This window comes from Eurytemora carolleeae, unplaced genomic scaffold, assembly GCF_000591075.1.
Source record: "Eurytemora carolleeae unplaced genomic scaffold, Eaff_2.0 scaffold29, whole genome shotgun sequence".
NCBI classification, from domain to species: Eukaryota; Metazoa; Arthropoda; class Copepoda; order Calanoida; family Temoridae; genus Eurytemora; species Eurytemora carolleeae.
In genome coordinates this window covers 585,585-608,641 of record NW_019396073.1, presented here as the reverse complement: position 1 = coordinate 608,641, position 23,057 = coordinate 585,585, and the positions used below count along the sequence as shown (strand labels likewise).

At 32.3% G+C, this 23,057-nt stretch overlaps 1 protein-coding gene across 1 annotated transcript; it reads left to right on the top strand.

The window, feature by feature from the left end:
• Window positions 1-14,522: 14,522 nt before the first annotated feature.
• Window positions 14,523-22,273, top strand: LOC111713453 (complexin). Its single transcript, XM_023488310.1, has 6 exons — window positions 14,523-14,630; window positions 16,268-16,344; window positions 18,733-18,793; window positions 20,578-20,640; window positions 21,695-21,782; window positions 21,943-22,273. The coding sequence occupies exons 1-6, from the start codon at window positions 14,589-14,591 to the stop codon at window positions 22,005-22,007; spliced, it is 396 nt and encodes a 131-aa protein (XP_023344078.1). The 5' UTR covers window positions 14,523-14,588; the 3' UTR covers window positions 22,008-22,273.
• The last annotated feature ends 784 nt before the right edge of the window (window positions 22,274-23,057 follow it).

The window sequence follows — 23,057 nt, the reverse complement described above, 5'->3', positions numbered from 1 at the left end:
AGGTTTTTACTAACAGTAGAATAAAACATTGTTCGGCTGTACCATATACAAAACGACTAAACATACAAATGCATATTTCGTTAGAAACTACAATATTGAACCCCCAATGGAATAACTTTCAGTCTCAATATGATAATTCTAAATATATTACTCATTAAAAAACTACAGTAAAATTACAGTAAAATTACAGTAAAACTACAGTAAAATTACAGTAAAATTACAGTAAAACTACAGTAAAATTACAGTAAAATTACAGTAAAATTACAGTAAAACTACAGTAAAATTACAGTAAAAAACTAAAAAAGGCATCTTCGTAAACATTGTATGTTAATGTTTTTGCTTTTTAAGAAGAATATTAAAATTTAATCATTTCCCGAAAATGTGAAAATTATGCTTTATAATAATATATCAGAGCTTGGATTCCATAAACCTTCAAAACGGTTTAACTAATGCGCGCTAATTTGTTTTTGTAAGATTTGCTTTAACTCCACAATTTTTATTTTGTTCATTTAAAGTACAGAACCGGTTTTAAGGCAGCTAGAGAAAGATGTACAGCATATAACCAGACTAAAAACGTCAACCACAAACTACACAGACTGCTTATCCCCTTTCACAGGGTGGCCTAAGTTGACCCGGTACGACATGCTACGTTTTTACGATAGGTTTTTATAGTGCCATCTCACGGCCACTTGTTAAACATAATACCCATTCAGGGGTAAAGTTTTACAACTTTTAAAGAAATACTCCAATTTTAAACATGAAACATAACATTTATGAATTCAGTCTATTTTTATGAAGATTTTGTGTTTCGTATCCAAAGGATCCTTGAATATTCCTGAATACAGATGTTTGCTGATTTTTTCGTGTACAGTACTTGTACACAATAGAACTGTGGCAAATATCGCATATTTTAGCTGATCTATGTAACTCTCTTATCTCTCTGACGTCAACACTAGACAGTATAACAATTAAATAAACCCTTTCTGTGACCGGACAAAAAAATACTAAACATAAACTTTACAATTTGTTTATTTATTGTAACCCTGTTAATAATATCATCATCAATATTATTAATTGAAATATAATCTTTATAATCATGAAAATTCCCAGATATTTTTTTATTCTATGCTTGGGAAAAGAAATTTATTGCATTCGTTTGAGGGAAAGTTGTGAATTTTAAATGCAAATGTTTTTCTAAAATAAATATATATCATTGCTGCGCCGGCAGAGGTGGTGTTGTTAAACAAACAACTAAAAATAATGTTAAAAATCTGAACCCAACCCAGCTGATAGAAAAAGTAAATTTTCTAGATCATTTAATGGCATTGGTCTGTATTGTGTACGTAGAAGTAAATAAATTCAAAGATTTAGACTTTTAAAACGACTGTTTAAGTTTATTGGAGTATCAAAAAAATTACAAATTTTTAACAAATATTGAAAAAACACCATTCAGGAGAGTTGCACAAAAAAGGTACATTTTTCCACCAGGCGCCGCAAATTACACTTTTTTGACTCACACTGTACATATTCATATTGTGTACTTTGTCACGGTTTTACATGTCACTTAATGTTAAAACCCATAACTATAAGATTGAAGTATTAGTTTGAGGCATTAAAGTATCATACTTTATTCAGTTAATCCTCTCTCATATAGGGATATACATATGTAGTTCTGCAACCAATATTGAGACCAGATCGTCTATAAAATGTCATCAAACCTTAACAACCCACTGATACTTTTTTATAACTTCATCTCAAATACTTTGTTGAACAGCAAAACAAACAAAAAATTATAAATTTATAAATTTATAAAATGGCTTGGTCGTCCTTTCAGATAAGATAACGAACTTGATGATTAGATTTTCAATGAAAAGAAAACGAGAGATAAAAATTTTAAGAAATCAGCAAACTTATGAATAAGGGCATAAATGCATAAATGCATAAAGGTAAAACAATAACATGGAGAATTATGAATTTTGAAAGTTACACAGTGCAAATTGTTTGTTTTTAGGTTGAAGGTGTGTTTTTGGATGAATCCTGATAAATGCCCGTGTCCGAATTTGCATATTTGAGCTTCCTTCGACTTCGAGAAGAGAATTAGTTCAACACATTTCATCCCTTCTATTATTCCCCTATAACGGAAAGACCTTGAAATCAATATTTTTGCAGAAAAAAGTTGGCATCGTCACGAATTTACGTTTTGCAATCTTTGTTTGATTTGATCTAGAACTTTTGTTGTCACAAAGTAGTAAAAAAAAAATTTCCCTCGGTATGAAAATTTTTCGTCCCTTTGGTCCTGAAAATATGTTGAAAGTGTAAATGTTGGAACTGTTCACATATTATACAGTATTAAATATCATCCCTGTACCAGCCAATACAAGTTGTCAAGGTAAAGTAAAATCAATATTTGATTTAAGATTCAAACGTAAAAATAATTTTCAACATAAATGATTTTCTGAAATGAGTTCCAGGGCTAAAAGGTTATAGACAACAAATGCGTGAAGTACACCTGTTTTACGGTGATAGTACAACAAAATGGCGGTTTTAACTTTTTTTTGAGTTAACATCACTCTATTGATTATCTGCTCTGTGATTGTATTGCTGCATGATTTCAAAAAGGTTTCAGATCTGGCCGCATTATATAGAATAGATGCATAAATTGTATTGAAGAAAGTCATGACAAAATTTAGAAAATCATTTTGGATTTGCCCCTCCCTCTTATCAAAACGATTTTAAAATCAACCAAGATATATATTCAACATCATTACAGGTCTACAGGGCCTCAATTGTGGGCCAATATATTTTTAAGACTTCACTTCAGATATGCAGGATTGCAATTTAGTATTTTTCTTAAAGGTATGTACGTGTGAACTCTTTGGCCGATTGGCCTCAAATTTCGACTAAAGGAACTCGTTAGAGCACCATAGTTTCAGTAGAAGTAAATATTTGTTTTTAATAATAGTTTGTTTTTAATCTTTGTAAAGAAACAATCTCAAGAACTGACGAGGGTCAACCCAGACCGAAATATATTTTCAATAAATGTGGAACTAACATCTACTTTTTTACTCTACAGAGGTTTGGTCCATCACCATCACTGAATTGTAAATATTTCCATTTACTGATAGTGTAGATTAAAGGATTCATATCGCTGATTGGATAATGAGATAGATAGAAAGATTGATGTCACCACTAAACTATTTCTATTGGTTCAGAATAGACAACAAACACATGACTGAACCCTGATTGGATCAGGTGCTAATGGACTCGGCATACAGGAATGAGAGCCTCTTGAATGTTCTTAGTTTTGATTTGAAAGATATTTTAAATCTCCAGGCAAACCTGAGTTTCCAAAATAATAAAATATATAGTGCATCTTCAAGGTACTATTGTATTGTTAAGTGAATATCATCTACGATCCATCCACCATTTTTCCATCAACACAAATATTCCAGTATTCCAGTTTAAACATCTAATATCGGAAGCGCCTGGTTTTGAGATTTATGAAATGTGGTCTACCTTTTATGTATTTTCAAAATTGACGGAGATATTGGAAAAATTGTACAAATGTCAATTATTCCATAAATCAAAATTGTCTTAATATCTTTAATATCTTCGTCCATTCTCAAGACACAAGAAAGATAAACCACTATATAGAAAGCTCGTAAGACGTACAGCCTCGGTTTAAAATAAATAACAGAAATCAAAGACGACTTTCCGGTCGTCTCTCAATTACCATGTTTATTGGGACACCCTGTATGTTAGTAAAGGTATACTAGTATACTAGTGTAAAAGTATATTAGTAAATGTATATGCACATTGTACACTAGTGTATATTAAAAATGATATGTATGTATTGTATAGTTATACTAGTGTATTATATAAAAGGATGCATGTATACTAGTGATAGCATATTAGTAAGTAAGTGTATATATGTATACTAGTGTATAGTTTATTAGTAAAGGTATATATGTATACTAGTGTATAGTATATTAGTAAGTAAATGTATATATGTATACTAGTGTATAGTATATTAGTAAATGTATATATGCATGCTAGTGTATTGTATATTAGTAAAGGTATATATGTATACTAATGTATATCAGAAAAGGCATATATGTATTAGATTTCTTTCGAATTTATGCAAAAATGACCTTAAAACAGTTCTTGGCAGAAATTTATTTTCCCTTGCAAATGATTGTTCTGTAAATCTTTCTGATCTTAGTAAAATGTCAGTAGTAAAGGTATATATGTATACTAGTGTTATAGTATATTAGTAAAGGTATATCTGTATACTAGAGTACATTATTAAAGGTATATATATGTATACTAGTGTATTGTAAATTAGTAAAGGTTTATATGTATGTACACTAGTGTATAGTATATCAGTAAATGTATATATGTATGTATACTAGTGTATAGTATATCAGTAAAGGTATATATGTATAATAGTGTATAGTTTATTATGTATGTAATATGTATGTATACTACTATACTGACCTATTGTATAATTGCTTGAGGGTATAGGGCACAGATTGGGTGTAGTGTAGGGATGGTTGCATTTCATAGACGGGATGGATACTAGAAGTATTACAGGGGGGGGATTGTGAGTGTTCAGAATATAAATTATATTAGGGTTAAACTAATAAGAAAGTTGTATAATCTGGCCTTGAGTATTCCTTAAGTGGACTAGAAGCAGACGATTGTGTGTGTGTGAGGGGTGTGTTTGTTATTATAAATGTACAATGTATACTTGAAGTGGACTAGAAGCAGACGATTGTGTGTGTGTGAGGGGTGTGTTTGTTATTATAAATGTACAATGTATACTTGAAGTGACAATTCTCAGCTTGATATTGTGAAATATTTTACATAAACATAAAAATATACATGCACATACCTTCCTTCTAGGCAGGGGCGCAACAAGGGGGATGGGTCCTGCGCCACCCCCCCCTTCAACAGCCTTTATAGCTAGTCCATGGAGATGGAAGGATTTTTGTCGAAGAAAGATTAAATTTTTGAAGATTTCATTTTAAAAAATTGTTAAATGTGTTTAATCTGAATCTAAAAGCGCAAATAATAAACTTTAGAAATTTTTTCTGTTTAAAGTCTAAAATTGTGAGAATATCTTGAATCGTATAGATATTGTTTAAAAAAAATAATGCTGGGAATAGCTTGTATTTGTGTCGCAGTTGGAAAGTTTAAATCTCTTTAAACCATCTTGAAGAATCTAGCTTCAAAATATTGCAGAAACCCTTTTTAAATGCAATGTCATGTCGACTATATAGCTTAAGCTATGCAGATTTTGCTGAACAAACAAATTTTAAATCATTATTTGAACTTTTTATGCACCCGGTTTATAATTCCTGAACACAATTTCTTATTGTTTTTGTGAACGAACGAAATTTTTAAGAACGAATGAATTTAACATCGTTCGAACGATCCCGAAAAACCAACAAATTTTTCAAAATTTTTTGAAAAAAACAATAGTTTTTTTTACTGAACGAACTAATTTTCCAACATTAAAAAAACGATCGTTTTATTTACTGAACTTACGATTTATTGAACGATCGATTTAACTGAACGAACAATTTTACTGAATGAACATTTATATTTTATGAAAGATTTTGCGAACGTACGAAATCAATTTTATTTGAACGATTGAAAAAAAACCCAACGAAATTGGTCGTTCACGAACGAATGAAAAAAACCAAACGCCCCCATCTCTACCTTGGTCAGCTCAGTATATTTAATATACCCAGTTATCCACGTGTTCCAGGGTGGGTAGGAGATAATCAACTACACTTTGAGTCACCCTACATTTGAAATGTCATACAGATTCAAATCATCGCTCAACAAGGATGTAAAATGTATATCTTGTCGATTCTTCATATTGGATTTGGATAGACGTCATTAAGATTTTTATTTTCAAAATTGTTCAACAAAAATATTTTCGTTATTTTTCTATGGATGGTCATTTCAAATCATGTTAACAACAATTATTAATCCCGTAAAGTAAGTTAAATACTATAAACCTATAAACCTATAAACCTATAAACCTATAAACCTATAAACCTATAAACCTATAAACCTATAAACCTATAAACCTATAAACCTATAAACCTAAACTATTAGAAAATAAAATCTATAAAATATAACGTAGAAAATGTTGTCTCCGACATCGTGAACTCAAACAATTTTTTAAAAACCGGTTTTGATTTTTTAAAACAATATTTTAATATTTCACTGTATTGGGGTTGGTTGGTGTAACCCAGAGCCCGAAATTTAAAAGAGTATCCTTGAAGGAAACTCTGCACAAACGTAAGACCCCAAAAGGGTCTAAACATTTATGTAGATTTTTTTTTTTTAGATATTCGAAGAAAATGGAGAATATAAACAAATTGAATTAAATAATATTTCATAACAAAAACATTGATATTCACAAAACTGCCTATACCTATTCATGAAACCCGGGTTTCATGAACGTACGAAATCAATTTTATTTGAACGATTGAAAAAAAAACCCAACGAAATTGGTCGTTCACGAACGAATGAAAAAAACCAAACGCCCCCATCTCTACCTTGGTCAGCTCAGTATATTTAATATACCCAGTTATCCACGTGTTCCAGGGTGGGTAGGAGATAATCAACTACACTTTGAGTCACCCTACATTTGAAATGTCATACAGATTCAAATCATCGCTCAACAAGGATGTAAAATGTATATCTTGTCGATTCTTCATATTGGATTTGGATAGACGTCATTAAGATTTTTATTTTCAAAATTGTTCAACAAAAATATTTTCGTTATTTTTCTATGGATGGTCATTTCAAATCATGTTAACAACAATTATTAATCCCGTAAAGTAAGTTAAATACTATAAACCTATAAACCTATAAACCTATAAACCTATAAACCTATAAACCTATAAACCTATAAACCTATAAACCTATAAACCTATAAACCTATAAACCTAAACTATTAGAAAATAAAATCTATAAAATATAACGTAGAAAATGTTGTCTCCGACATCGTGAACTCAAACAATTTTTTAAAAACCGGTTTTGATTTTTTAAAACAATATTTTAATATTTCACTGTATTGGGGTTGGTTGGTGTAACCCAGAGCCCGAAATTTAAAAGAGTATCCTTGAAGGAAACTCTGCACAAACGTAAGACCCCAAAAGGGTCTAAACATTTATGTAGATTTTTTTTTTAGATATTCGAAGAAAATGGAGAATATAAACAAATTGAATTAAATAATATTTCATAACAAAAACATTGATATTCACAAAACTGCCTATACCTATTCATGAAACCCGGGTTTCACGAATGAGGTAAGGCAGTTTTGTTGATATCAATATTTTTGTTTTGAAATATTATTATATTTAGTTTTTTCATATTCTCCATTTTTTTCGAATCTCTTAAATCAAAATCTACACAAATGTTAAGACCCCAAGAAGGAAACTCGGGAGTTTCGTTCAATGATACTCTTTTAAATTTCGGGCTCTGGGATTTGAAAAGTAAGTATACACGTGTACTAAAGTTATACGCTCTTTAAATTATGCAAATATGCAGAAAAATTGTTTTTACTTTACGCCTTTTAACATTATCCCCCCATTCTTCTTTCCCTTTCTGGCTTCAAGAATACACTTATATCTATATCCACTATTTAATGTAGTAAACACTCCCTTTAATTTGTTAATTATTATTCGTAATTTCTTTCAAACAAGAAACTACGACATAAAAACTGAGGCGCAACTAAATGTGTTTTGGTTAGGAAGGTTGAGGAGGAATAATTTAATGGTTTTCTATTGGAATAAAAGATTTTTTTTTAATAGAGGGGGAGGGATTCGTTTGAAGTTTATGAAGAGGGGGGGGGGTAGGGGGTTGAATCAGCAATCTCAATTTATAAAGTGCGCTCATATCTTCCTGACTTACCTCACCCTCTAATCATTTAGCCTTCCAAAGCCCCTAATTAATCCTTCTCTCGGCTTTGAAATATAAATTATAAAAATTCCAATCCCTTTTTGACTCAGTACAAGTTCATAATTACCTATCTCTTCTCGTCTGTCAGTGGTCAAATTAACCATATAAAGGCGGAAGTGCGGAGGTAAGAATGTGGGGCTCGAGGGAGGGCAGAGGAAAAAAGACGAGGCTCGAGAGAGAGCGAAGAAAAGTAGGTAGGACTCGAAGGTGGGGCTCGAGGAAGGGTGGAGAAAAGAAGGTGGGGCTCGAGAGAGAGCGGAGAAAAGTAGGTGGGGCTCGAGGGAGGGCCGAAAAAAGAAGGTNAGCGGAGAAAAGTAGGTGGGGCTCGAGGGAGGGCGGAAGAAAGAAAGAGTCAGGGCAAGAGTATTTTTAGAGAGATCGCCTTTTCAATTTCTTCCAAACATTTTAATGAATGTAAATAAAGTTTTGTCTCGTGCCACTATATAATGACCATTTTAACATTTTAGAATTCAGTGTAAAGCGCTTCGAACGGATATCTATAAAAACGCTACCTACAAAAACGCTACTCTATAAAAACGTAAATCTTCAAAAAAAAATATGAGTAAGAAGAAGATTTTTTTCCATTATGCTAAAAAACTGAACAGCCGTTCAGGTAACGTCCAAACATTTTTATCAAATAGTGCGAAATTGTCCCACCCAAGATATACTATTGGTCACAATCCTACCATGTAATCTTTATTTAGCAGAATCTGGATTATATGTATATGTGCGTACAAGGTACATTGCACAATGTACATGGTTAAAGGGAGTGTTCGCGAAAAATGAAAGGGGTATACTCTACCCTGGGCAGACCAGGTAAAATATTAGTGCTGAAAAACCAAGACTTGGTCAGCATAATTTAAACAGGTAGATAGATAATCAGACAGACAGACAGATTGACAGAAAAATAGACACAGTTATAGATGAATAGTTAGACAGAAAGACACATTTTACACATTTATCGACAGATCGTTAAATAGACAGACAGAGAAACAAATTATTAGACAGATATAAACATTATTGGACAAATGTATATATTTTAAGGGCAGATACATCTTCCATGTTATTGTTTAAATTTGAAACCATTAAATGTCGGAAAATATGATCTTAGAAGGAATTTTTATCAGCTTATTTTTTGCAATTGCATGAATCAATGTTTGCAGTAAAAATTCCGGAATGTGACGTACAAATTGTTTACAACCCTAATCACGATTGTATTTTTTTACATTTGCATAAAACAAATTTCGCTGTAAAACGTTAAAATTCAACGACACACCTCTGTATCAACTTTTAAGAATAATAAAGTCCCTTAAAACCTCAGAAATAGAAAGTACAGAAAAAATAGTTAAAATACATTATAGATATATATATATATGTATATATATATATATTTATATATATATATATATATAGATATATATATAGATATATATATATATGTATATATATTTATTTATTTGATACATAATGATTTATTTGTTTTAACAACTTAAAAAGATAAAAACTTATCTTTTATACGCAAACATTGTACATTGTACAATGTACAGTGTACACCCTTTTAATTTGTAGAATTTAAACTGTAGTTTGTGGTAATAAACAAATAGCAAGGAAGTTTCATCATTTCATATTGAACTCAGATGCACACTTACATATTTTATTCTCTTGGTATGTTACAGAAAATTTGATAAACGCCAAATCAAATACTGACAAAAGCGTATACAGAAATAAATCTAGGGGGGGGGGCAAAATGCGCCAATTTGTTTTTGCCCCCCCCCTAAGAGCTTCTAGGGGGGGGGGCAAAATTTGAACCGTAATTTCAAAACATTTGGCTTCCTGGATACTTTAAAGGTACACATACACTATACAGTCCAATTACCATACAAGGACTACTTTATCTCTCCATCAAACAAAACTAGCAGAAAAAACAGCAAATTAATGTTTTTAATACTCTTTTAAGATTTTAAAAGTGTGATAGCTCTGAGTTCTAGGTGGGTCTACCCCCCCCCCCTGAATACGCCCTTGAATACTGAACTTCAATATGAAATTTAGAGTTAACTATATAAGGTCACAAACTAACTTAAATCAAAAAACTTTCCATGAAAAAGCCTTTAAGAATTTTAAAATATGATCTGTGCCTCTTTAAATGATAAATTTAATTCATATCCTCACTTAATTGCGTAAGCTTATCTGTTTATAGAGACCATCTCTCCTCTTCCTCTTATCTCCGCCCCCCTTTCCACTAAACCTCCTACCCCTCCTCCAGGAATATTTGAAAGAAGTGAAATCTTAGGACACACAATGCAATAAATTGCTTAACAAATTCTACATTTCCAAACTTGTATTTGTATCTTTATACTCTATACGCTCCCCCCGCTCCCCCTTCCATCCCTCCCCCTTCCATCACATCTCGACTCATATGTCCATCATCCTGTGTCAGAACTAAGCCTGAAGCAATCCGTTTCCAAATCACACATTTGTTATTCTCATCTGTCATTGGATAGACGGTGGTCACGTGATGATACATAACTAGAAAATAGAAATGGGCATTGTAGTTTTATATAACGAAGTGTTTAAATTAGCTTTTGAGTAATTTAAAAAAGTAATAGATAGAATTTTTCAAAAGCAAATTCTCAATTGTATTTATTCAAATTATTGCTATAACAATTACCCTCGTTGACGTCAAAGTTACTATGATGTGTTGTTTATATCAGCATTGCAAGGTTTAAGTGTTGAATTAATCAAAAGATTCAAAAAAAAAATTTGGTTATTTTTTGCAACTACAGTCATAACCATAAAACTGTAGAATAGGAAGACGACATTATAGCATTCCTGAAGTGTATTTGATGTTGTTTAAAGCAAATAGCTTTATACTTGAAAGTTATTAAATTACTTAATAAGTAAAATGGGCCTGTTTACTTTGCACATTTGGTGTGCCTCATGTTCAATGCGCTAATAAAAGTCAAAACTTGAGTTTAAAAGTCGATTTCCTATTCCAGAGTTTTCTGGTTATCACTGTAATATTTTGCAAGGATTATTTTATTCTCTTCCTCTGGATTATGTTATCTTTGGTATTCAAAATTAAGATTCAATGAACTTGCAGATTTATTGACGTACAAATATTTGATATTTGAACCTAAAAATGGCGTCAGCAATAATCTACTATATGATCACAAACTATTGGAAAGATAGCTTCTGAAATAGAAAACTTCTGGAAGGACAAATTGTTGAAGACTATACTAATGAAAGGACAAATTTCTGAAGACTAAACTACTGAAAGGACAAATTGCTGAAGACTAAACTAATGAAAGGACAAACTCCTGAACAAATTCTACAAAAACGGAAAATTCCTGATCAGGAAAAATTCCTAAAAGATAAACTCGGTGGATCCGCATTTGAACTATTGATCATTTGAACTATTGATCGTTTGAACTATTGTTCATTCTAACTACTGATAATGACGTCATTTCCTTTAGTTCAAACAACACATTATTCATTAATTTGAACTATTAAATATGCAGTTTAAAATTTTTATATTTCATAAAAAAATATAGGTCAAAAAATCACCACAAAATAGTTTATTTGATGAAAAAAATTTCACCATGGACATAAAAATAATTCAAAGGACCAAAAAAAATAGTTTAAATTAAATATTTCAAATGAAGCATATATAGCAGTTCAAATGAGCAAAAAAAAATGTCCACAATTTTCAACAATATATAGTATACATTTAGGATTAGGTTAGGTTAAGACACTTTCTTTGTCGAGCGCTGCAGCTAGGACAGGCTCGGGGTCCGAGCGCTGCAGCTAGGACAGGCTAGGGGTCCGAGCGCTGCAGCTAGGACAGGCTAGGGGACGGAGCGCTGCAGCTAGGACAGGCTAGGGGTCCGAGCGCTGCAGCTAGGACATGCTAGGGGTCCGAGCGCTGCGGCTAGGACAGGCTAGGGGGCCGCTGCGGCCACATGACCAACTTTATCCATGTGTTAAATATGAGATGCTCGAGTGCTGTTTCAACTATTTTTTGGCTCATAATTGAACTATTTTTGGCACATTTTAACTATTTTTTAGCTCATTTAAACTATTTTTTTGCTCATTTGAACTTTTTTTGGCACATTTAAACTATTTATTTGCTTGTATGAACTTTTTTTGCTCATTTGAACTATATTTTTGCCCAATTGAACTATTTTTTGGACAGCGGCCAAACTCCGTTACTTGCAAAAGCCGCAATGAATTATAAGACAGAGAGAGAGCCTGTCCTATCCGCAGTGCTCGGCTCCCTAGCCTGTCCTAGCCGCAGCACGCAGCTCAGAAAGTGTATTAACCTTAAATATACACTAATCTCTCTCTTCTTATAATTCATTGCAGCATTTGCGAGTAACGGAGTTTGGCTGCTCCCTATTTTTTTCTCATATGAAATATATTTTTTCTCATTTGAACTATTTTTGGCTCATTTGAACTATTTTTTTGTTTATTTGAAATATTTTTGGCTCATTTTGCACTATTTTTTTAATGGTTCAAATGAACAATACAACCTCGTTGGGATTAAACAGAGTACAGACAGATAAACAGATATGCAGAGATAAATACAGAAAACAGACAGATAATCAGATATACAGAGATAAATACAGAATACAGACAGATAAACAGATATACAGAGATAAATACAGAATACAGCTAGATAAACAGATATGCAGAGATAAATACAGAATACAGCTAGATAAACAGATATACAGAGATAAATACAGAATACAGACAGATAAACAGATATACAGAGATAAATACAGAAAACAGCTAGATAAACAGATATACAGAGATGAATACAGAATAAAGACAGATAAACAGATATACAGAGATAAATATAGAAAATAGCTAGATAATCAGATATGCAGAGATTAATATAGAAAANTAAATATGTGCAGGTATTAACAGACAGATGAACAGAAGGATGGGAATTAAATAAAGTGACAAACATAGTTCGTTTTTAAAACGCAAATATTTTGAGAATATAAAAACAAATAAGATTTTATTTTAAAAACTAGACAGAACAGCGGGTAGACATAATATGGAATAGATAGAAAGTTAGATAGAAACCCAACAACTTAATACATACGATCTTATGCCTACTTAGAGGCTTGCGAGAATTGGCTTTGTGTCCTCAGGCCTCGGCTTGGAAAGGAGGGGCAGCCTCCATGGGGCGGNATCCATTCTTTTATATACTCTAGTTTTCACGCAGTGGTGGTTATTTAAAGTCAAGTTAAGGAATCGACAATTTTTGTATTCCAATTCACTTTCATCTGACTAAGGTTCCCACAATATCCTCTACCTTGTTTCCCTGCAACCCGCATGTTTAATTGTCCACTGGTCAAATGCCACCTGACCCCCTACTTGGTCCACAAAGTGAATTCACTTTGCTACGTCCCACTAAAAGGCCTTCCCCCGTCCTGAACCAAATGTTCAAATGTACCCTGGTTTACAGAAATGCCTTCCACCTTCATAGACCACTGTGTACCTTCAAACCACCGCTACCCTTCCTGTACTAAATGATCAATGGTCCCTAGGGTTTAAAACAATCCCCACCATCATTTTTAGAACGCTGTGTATCTCCGCTAAAGGTCTTGAACCAATGGGCCTTCTCTTATAAACACTTTCAGTGTTCTCCATAACCTCTCTAAAACTATAAGCTCCTGTGCCACTGTGTCCCACTCCCCCCCCCCCCTCTTTCTAAACCCCCTAACTACTGGTCCCTTCTTCTGAACCCCAGTGTCCCTCTCTCAGAACAATTGTTTCCCCGCCCCCGGCCCAGGACCACTGAGTCCCTCCTCCTAAACCACAGTGCTTCCTCCCTGAACCACTGAGTCCTACTTTAAGAACAATTCTGTCCCGCCCCCAGAACCACAGAGGTCCTCCTCCTAAACCACCGTGCCTCCACCCTGAACCACTGTGTCCCTCTCTTTAAAAAAATTGTGTCCCACCCTCCTCCTAAACTACTTTGCCTACCCTTAACCACTGTGTCCCTCTCTAAAATCAATTGTGTCCCGCCCCCACAACCACTAAGTCCCTCCTCCTAAACCACTGTGCCCTCCCCCTGGACCACTGTGCCCTTCACTTGAACCACTGTGTCACCCTGCTAAAAACCCCCGAGGTCGAGGCAGTATATAAGTTCGGACCCAGCTGAGGATCTATACTAGACACATTCATAGCAGCAGTAGACCATAGATAGAGAGCTATAATACAGGGAGTAGTAGACCATAGACAGAGAGCTATAATATAGGGAGTAGAAGACCATATATATGGAGACATAATACAGGGACAAGTAGACCATATACAAGGAGCCAAAATATAGGGAGCAGTAGATCACAGATAGGTTGCCATAATACAGGGAGCAGTAGAACATAGATATGGAGCCATAATACAGGGAGCAGTAGAACATAGATAGGGAGCCATAATACAGGGAGCAGTAGAACATAGATAGGGAGCAATATATAATATATTAATATCTTGTTTTACAACGAGAGGAAAAGAAATGAATAAATCCGATAGATATTTTTCCAGATAAGAAGAATATTTGTGTTTGAGACTAAAGTAGAAGAACTAAAACCTGCTTCAAGATGATGATGCTAAAAATGATGAATCCAATGGGTTCAATGCCGGTAATTTGTCAAAAATTTCCTTTGTGACACTCTTCCCTGACTTGCTCATTTTTTGTTGTATATTTTATGGAGAACAAGTTCAAAGAGAGGACATATTACGCAGACAGAGAAATTTTTAAAAACAAAGTTTAGAAAATAAACTAATAAATTTATTAAAGGGACAGACCGGCTATGTAAGGTAGTTAAACTGAGTATGCAGTGCTGTGAACAAATTCTTTAGGATTCATTTGAGACATATAAAACTTTTCCACGATGTATAATTACTGAGTTTGAGCGTAAAGTCGACGTTCAAAATCATGAATTTGNTACATTGTACATTGTACAGCTAGCTATGACATAATTTTCTATGAAATGCTTTAATTTCCCCCCCTTTCTATCGTAATAAACATTTGATTTTTTTACCGAAACCTAATTCATAAACTTATAAAACATAAATATTTTTATGCACATTTTCAACACATTTTAGCTGAAAAATAATGACTAAAAAAATCATTTTCTTCTTTAAGGCCAAATAATCATAGTTTTCCTTAAATGTAAACATTGGGAAAACTTGTATTTGCGCATATAAATCATAGTTGCTTAAATTTAATGCATTGCTTGTGTTTAAGGTTTATATAATTTACGAATTAAAAACAAAAAAGCCGATTCACATAGAAGAATTTGATGCCAATACTCTTCATGTATAAAACATTAAAGCACGTATATCTCACATCAAAGTTTTACCCTCTTTTTCTTAAATCGTTTTAGCCATTCGATGTTGCTCTATTTACAGAAAACAATTCAAAATGAAGACGATATTAAAGCATATATATATATATATGTATGTTTGTATGTTCAGTTACTTTTCCTTCCTTTGATTAGATATATATAATCTAAGTGATAAATAATGTAATGAAGATTCATTGAAGAAGAAAAAAGAATAGATTTTTCTTTTATTTCATAATAATCCGATACTCATGTTCACAAAGGCGCAACTTTAGGTTTTGTAAAGAGGGGTGTTTCAAATTACCTTTTTTAGTTAACTTAAAATGTTATACAAGATCAGGATCCCATCCCCCCATTCCCCCTATCCAACTTTTTATTTATTCAGTTTTGTTAATTTCTATCTTTCTTTTTTCTCTGAATTTTCCAGAAAACTTATTATATTATTTTAGTACATTTATTAGTCGAGTTTGTTCAACTCTAAATTTAAAAATAAATGAGAAAAACTTAAGTTTTTTTATCTGAGATGAATATGGTAGGAAAAACGTATCCAGCTCAAACCCAAGCTAGATTAAGTTTTCTTTACTATTTGAAAGCAAGACGATGAAAAGAACTTTTTTTAAAAAGAAAAACTGAAATCTCTTTATTCATCAAACGTAAATCAATAAAATTAAAAGTTTTTAAAACCTAATTAGAATATTCAGATTGAAAAGTTTAAAGTTTGAAAAGAGATTTTAATTTATTTCTTGAAATACCATCACATTTACTAAAGGATTCCTAATTTTACGGGATTAAGGTATGAGGGTTAAACAGCATGGATACACGGAAACACAGAAATCGAAGCTGTCAATTAACAACTTCTCTTAACAACATGAATAAAAGTCGTCTTCATAGTATTGATATGAACGCCATTCACTGTTTACGTTACTTTGTAGTCTGTTCCGAAAGTGGGAGGAAGTGACGACAGCAACGGGATGACGAAAGAGGAACAGAAGGAACAAGAGCAAATGAGGTAAAAAATAATAAAGATGAGAATTTAAAACCTTCAATTCAGCGGAAACTGTTCTTTACAAATTAGATTGCAATTCTATTTGTCGGATTCTTTATTTTAGTTAAATTTATTTTAAATTTTTTTTTAAATTTTATATTTTGAAGAAAAGATATATATATTTAATATACCCTACACCCATGTATACCAATAATATATAACGAAATTTTGCAAAACTTATAAAAAACCATTTTGATATATTGTAATATATTGAAATTTCAATATATTGATTAGATATGAACTATGAAAGCATTGAACAACAAACTTTGGAAACAATTTAACCATACAACTACACACTTTATGCAACTATTCAACTATACTCTTTATGCAACTATACAACTATATATACAACTACACTCTATGCAACTATGCAACTATATATACGACTACACACTATACAACTATATATACGACTACACTCTTTATGCAACTATACAACTATATATACGACTACATTCTATGCAACTATGCAACTAAGCAAATATGCAACTATATATACAACTACACTTTATGCAACTATGCAACTATATATACGACTACACTCTATGCAACTATGCAACTATATATACGACTACACTCTTTATGCAACTATGCAACTATATATACGACTACACTCTATGCAACTATGCAACTATATATACGACTACACTCTTTATGCAACTATGCAACTATATATACGACTACACTCTATGCAACTATGCAACTATATATACGACTACACTCTTTATGCAACTATGCAACTATATATACGACTACACTCTATGCAACTATGCAACTATATATACGACTACACTCTTTATGCAACTATGCAACTATATATACAACTACACTCTATGCAACTATGCAACTATATATACGACTACACTCTATACAACTAACTATACGACTACACTCTTTATGCAACTATACAACTATATATACGACTACATTCTATGCAACTATGCAACTAAGCAAATATGCAACTATATATACAACTACACTTTATGCAACTATGCAACTATATATACGACTACACTCTTTATGCAACTATACAACTATATATACAACTACACTCTTTATGCAAATATGCAACTATATTTACGACTACACTCTTTATGCAACTATACAACTATATATACGACTACACTCTTTATGCAACTATGCAACTATATATACAACTACACTCTATGCAACTATGCAACTATATATACGACTACACTCTTTATGCAACTATGCAACTATATATACGACTACACTCTTTATGCAAATATGCAACTATATTTACGACTACACTCTTTATGCAACTATGCAACTATATATACAACTTCACTCTAGGCAACTATGCAACTATATATACGACTACACTCTTTATGCAACTATGCAACTATATATACGACTACACTCTATGCAACTATGCAACTATATATACGACTACACTCTTTATGCAACTATGCAACTATATATATGACTACACTCTATGCAACTATGCAACTATATACACGACTACACTCTTTATGCAACTATGCAACTATATATACGACTACACTCTATGCAACTATATACACGACTACACTCTTTATGCAACTATGCAACTATATATACGACTACACTCTAGGCAACTATGCAACTATATATACGACTACACTCTTTATGCAACTATGCAACTATATATACGACTATACTCTATGCAACTATGCAACTATATAATTTGTGGCTAAAACTTATTTTCTTTATTGAAATAATTTCACTTCAGCAGAGAAGGAGTGGGTACTCGGAACTGGTGGATTATTTTGTATTAAAGGGACTGTAAGCGTTATTTCAAGTGACCCTCAATGCAATGATTGAAATGACCAACACACAACGGTATCCTTGAGAGCTTTGTCTGATCAAATATGAATTAGATATCAATGTTTATAATTTTAAAAACTGTTTCTCTACAAAGGTGATTGGCGCATTTCTGCTACAGAAAAACATTTTATCAGAAATAAGCACTTTCAAACCTAGAAAACGACAATATCTTCCACATTATTGATCGGATAAAGGTTTCAAAGGTACCATTGTTAATCGGGCATTGTCATCTTTGCATGGAAGTTACGCGTACACTCCCTTTAACTCCGACATCTTTCTAACAAACTTTAATTAAGATTTGCTTTGATATAAACAATGCAGATATTTTACAACTTCCAGGAGCTAAATTGTTTGTTTCTCTCGCTTCCTTTTTTTTACAATTTTTTACAAAAATGTATAAAATTCAACAAATGTGCAGTGCATTTCTAAGTTCTTGAATCATTAAGTCATGACGTCTCTTCACGCTGGAGAATACTATAAAACAAGAACATTTTTTAAACTGTCCCAATATAATTAAATATATAGGCAAGATGCGATAAAGAGAGCGGAGAGGGAACGTCAGAATAAATATAAGAAAGAAAGAGAGGTAAATTTCAAATTTCCCTTGATAATAACTTTTTTGCCTGGCTTTATGCGTCGTAAAATAATGTCATTAAAGTTAATAAGCTTTTTAAATTATATTTTAGAAAAAAAATGAAAGCTGTTATTTTTAAGAATTTTATATCCAATATACTAGAAGCTGGTATAGTAAGATTAGACACTATGGATGGGCTAGAGTACTAGAAGGTTGTATAGTAAGATTAAATACTATGGATGAGATCCAATGTACTAGAAGGTTGTATAGTAAGATTAGATACTATGGATGAGATCCAATGTACTAGAAGGTTGTATAGTAAGATTAGATACTATGGATGAGATCCAATGTACTAGAAGGTTGTATAGTAAGATTAGATACTATGGATGAGATCCAATGTACTAGAAGGTTGTATAGTAAGATTAGATACTATGGATGAGATCCAATGTACTAGAAGGTTGTATAGTAAGATTAGATACTATGGATGAGATCCAATGTACTAGAAGGTTGTATAGTAAGATGAGATCCAATGTACTAGAAGGTTGTATAGTAAGATTAGATACTATGGATGGGCTCCAATGTACTAGAAGGTTGTATAGTAAGATTAGATACTATGGATGGGCTCCAATGTACTAGAAGGTTGTATAGTAAGATTAGATACTATGGATGGGCTCCAATGTACTAGAAGGTTGTATAGTAAGATTAGATACTATGGATGGGCTCCAATGTACTAGAAGGTTGTATAGTAAGATTAGATACTATGGATGGGCTCCAATGTACTAGAAGGTTGTATAGTAAGATTAGATACTATGGATGGGCTCCAATGTACTAGAAGGTTGTATAGTAAGATTAGATACTATGGATGGGCTCCAATGTACTAGAAGGTTGTATAGTAAGATTAGATACTATGGATGGGCTCCAATGTACTAGAAGGTTGTATAGTAAGATTAGATACTATGGATGGGCTCCAATGTACTAGAAGGTTGTATAGTAAGATTAGATACTATGGATGGGCTCCAATGTACTAGAAGGTTGTATAGTAAGATTAGATACTATGGATGGGCTCCAATGTACTAGAAGGTTGTATAGTAAGATTAGATACTATGGATGGGCTCCAATGTACTAGAAGGTTGTATAGTAAGATTAGATACTATGGATGGGCTCCAATGTACTAGAAGGTTGTATAGTAAGATTAGATACTATGGATGGGCTCCAATGTACTAGAAGGTTGTATAGTAAGATTAGATACTATGGATGGGCTCCAATGTACTAGAAGGTTGTATAGTAAGATTAGGTACTATGGATGGGCTCCAATGTACTAGAAATGTCGTCTTCATAGCACTGAACACTCAAAATCCTCGTATGACCTTTATCTTCCGCCAATAATCAGTTAAGTCATACGAGGATTTTGAGTGTCCATTGCCATGAAGGCGTCATTTCTAGTACATTGCAGCGCATTCAGTGCATCTCACCTTACATACACAACCCTGGTTAGAAACCTTACTTGCTATTAAACACAACTTGTTCTTCTTAAAAGCTATTGATATGAAAAAACGGGGTTGACATCAAATATGGAACATTTTCGGGTTTAAAAGGAAAACATAAAGAGCATTTTTTTGGAACAAAATTATCCACATTTACCAAATCTTTAAATGAAATAAATCATTTAATACCATTTTTCAACATTTTTACACGCTTCAAATATTTTATAAAATCTTATTCAAGTTCAGAATTCTATTATTATTATTTCTTTTTATCTTTTGACATTTTTCCAAATTCATTTGTTTTCTTAAAAGGTTCGAGATGTAGAGAGAGATAAAATCCGGGATCGTTATAAGATTGAGAAGAAACAACCTGAGGTAACTACATTAATTATTAAAATCAAAGATCACGCGGAACTAACTTAACCTTTGTTTGTCCGGCTTGAATTTTAATTAACTTTGTAACGTTTTAAAATTTTATTATACAAAGCGCATCAAAACTAGAAAAAAAATTAATTTTTTTTAATGTTCATAGTGTAAGGATTACGCCGAAATATATATATTTATTACTTTCTAATAAATAAGTATTTAAAAGACAAAATTCGTAAATACTACATTTAATGAATAAAAAATGTAAATATAATAACCTTACATTGGTAAACTTCTGAGAGCAATAATTGTATTTTTATAGATTACTTCAGAGCTTCAAACTTTAGAATTGTGGATATCGAGATCAATGCTTGATTTCATCTTTTTTAACCTAACTTTAGAATTGTGGATATCGAGATCAATGCTTGATTTCATCTTTTTTAAATTTCAAGATTAATTTAATCTGAAGTTAGTATCTACAAAAGTGTATATAACTCAACCAATCAAGTGGGGTTTGGAGAAATCAGAACAGCCAATCAGAGAGGCCGAGAATTTTGAAATTTTGCGCGCCATGTATTGAGAGAACTCTTATTGGTCGGAAACTCGCAGAGAGAGAAAAAGAAAGAAAAAGAGCTGATTAAGAATGAAATTAAAAGTGTCCACATTGGATATTCAGATTAAGCAGTCGGGATTAAAGATATCACTATGCAAACTAAATTTTTCAGCTTAGGATTCTTTGGTTTTCTTTATTTACGTTTAATTTGATTTTATTCATCTTTTACATACTTTACCGTACTTTCTTAGACATATACTTTGTTTATCATAATTAACATTAGTGGGTAACCCTGGTAGTTCTTAACTTTTATTGATTATCTGTTTAAAGGAGGAGGAAGAAGAGGAGGAGAGTGATGATGAAGAAGATAATATTGATTATCTGTTTAAAGGAGGAGGAAGAGGAGGAGGAGAGTGATAATGAAGAAGATTATATTGATTATCTGTTTAAAGGAGGAGGAAGAGGAGGAGAGTTATGATGAAGAAGATAATATTGATTATCTGTTTAAAGGAGGAGGAAGAGGAGGAGAGTGATGATGAAGAAGATAACTTTGGTCCGAAGAAGAAAGGAGAAGAGGAGGATGGGGATCCTGTTGCGCGTAAGTTTCTAAAAAAAAATCGGAAACATTCTTAGAATTGATTTTTCTTGTAAAACAAGAGGATTCTTAAAACTAAAGTTCGAATTTAATATTTTCTCCGTTTTAAATGTTATTTCATAAAATTTTTTCTTTTAAAAATAATTTAATATTTTTGTTTTAGAGGCGAAGAAGATTGCAGAATCCAAGATGAAAGAAGCCACGTCATTTTTCAAAAGTTTTTTCTAAATTCCAGTCTTGCACCGAGCTACCGTCATGCATTTACAAGCATTTTCAAGGCAGGGCCATGGCCTACGGGGCCTCAATTTGTTCAATTTTTTTTACACTTCTCGTTTTTAAGTGTTACTGTTTCTTTATTACTCTCGATGTAGTTTGAACAGCTAGTAGTGACCGATTTTTTAAAAACAATTTTGTGTCGTGTTTCTTATACATTTTTTTCATTATATTTACATACGTATATATACATTGACTGTTAAATAAAATTTAAAAAATAACTTCTTAATTTTTAATGGTATTAACATGCAAGAAAGATGTGATAAATTCATTTTTAATAAAAAATAAGGTTTCTTGGGGAAAACAAAATAATATTTAGTTCAGACATCTCTTGGGTCAAATTTGATACCAAAGGAAAAGTATAGTTGAAACAATTATGTATAGACATACTTCTTCTATAGTTTCAACTCTGCTCAAAGAAGAACTTCATCAAATACCTAGTTCAACTTATTTATTCTTTTTATTAATTCTGACCTCTGAACTCCAAAGTAATAAAAAAATCTTTGTTAAAAATGTCTAAGTTAAAAGCTAATTTTGCTTGGCGTGTAATACCTCAACTTATTTTTATTTTATTTAGAGAGAAAAATTAAATTTTTGGTTTTCTAATAACTGCAGTGCACACTGCCTTTCATGTTTTTCTTCCATGCATCATAAAGCTCTTTTTCGTACATTATTGAAAATTTACACAACCTACTATTTAGAAGATTTCCCCATTTTGGGGAGAATTTTTCGCATGATACACTTCCATTGCAAAATGTCCATGGTTTAAAAATATCCAAAGTTACAATTTTTTGGTTTATTTGAACTATTTTTATGCTCATTTGATTTACTATCTTAACATAACCTTACCCTGAAATAATACATACATTTGACCTATTTTTTGGTCCAGTTTAACTATTTTATTTAAACTACTTGCCGCAGCGTTCGGCACCCAAGCCTGTCCTAGCAGCAGCGCTCGGTCCAGAAATTGTCTTAACCAACCCTAACCTTGAAATAATACATACA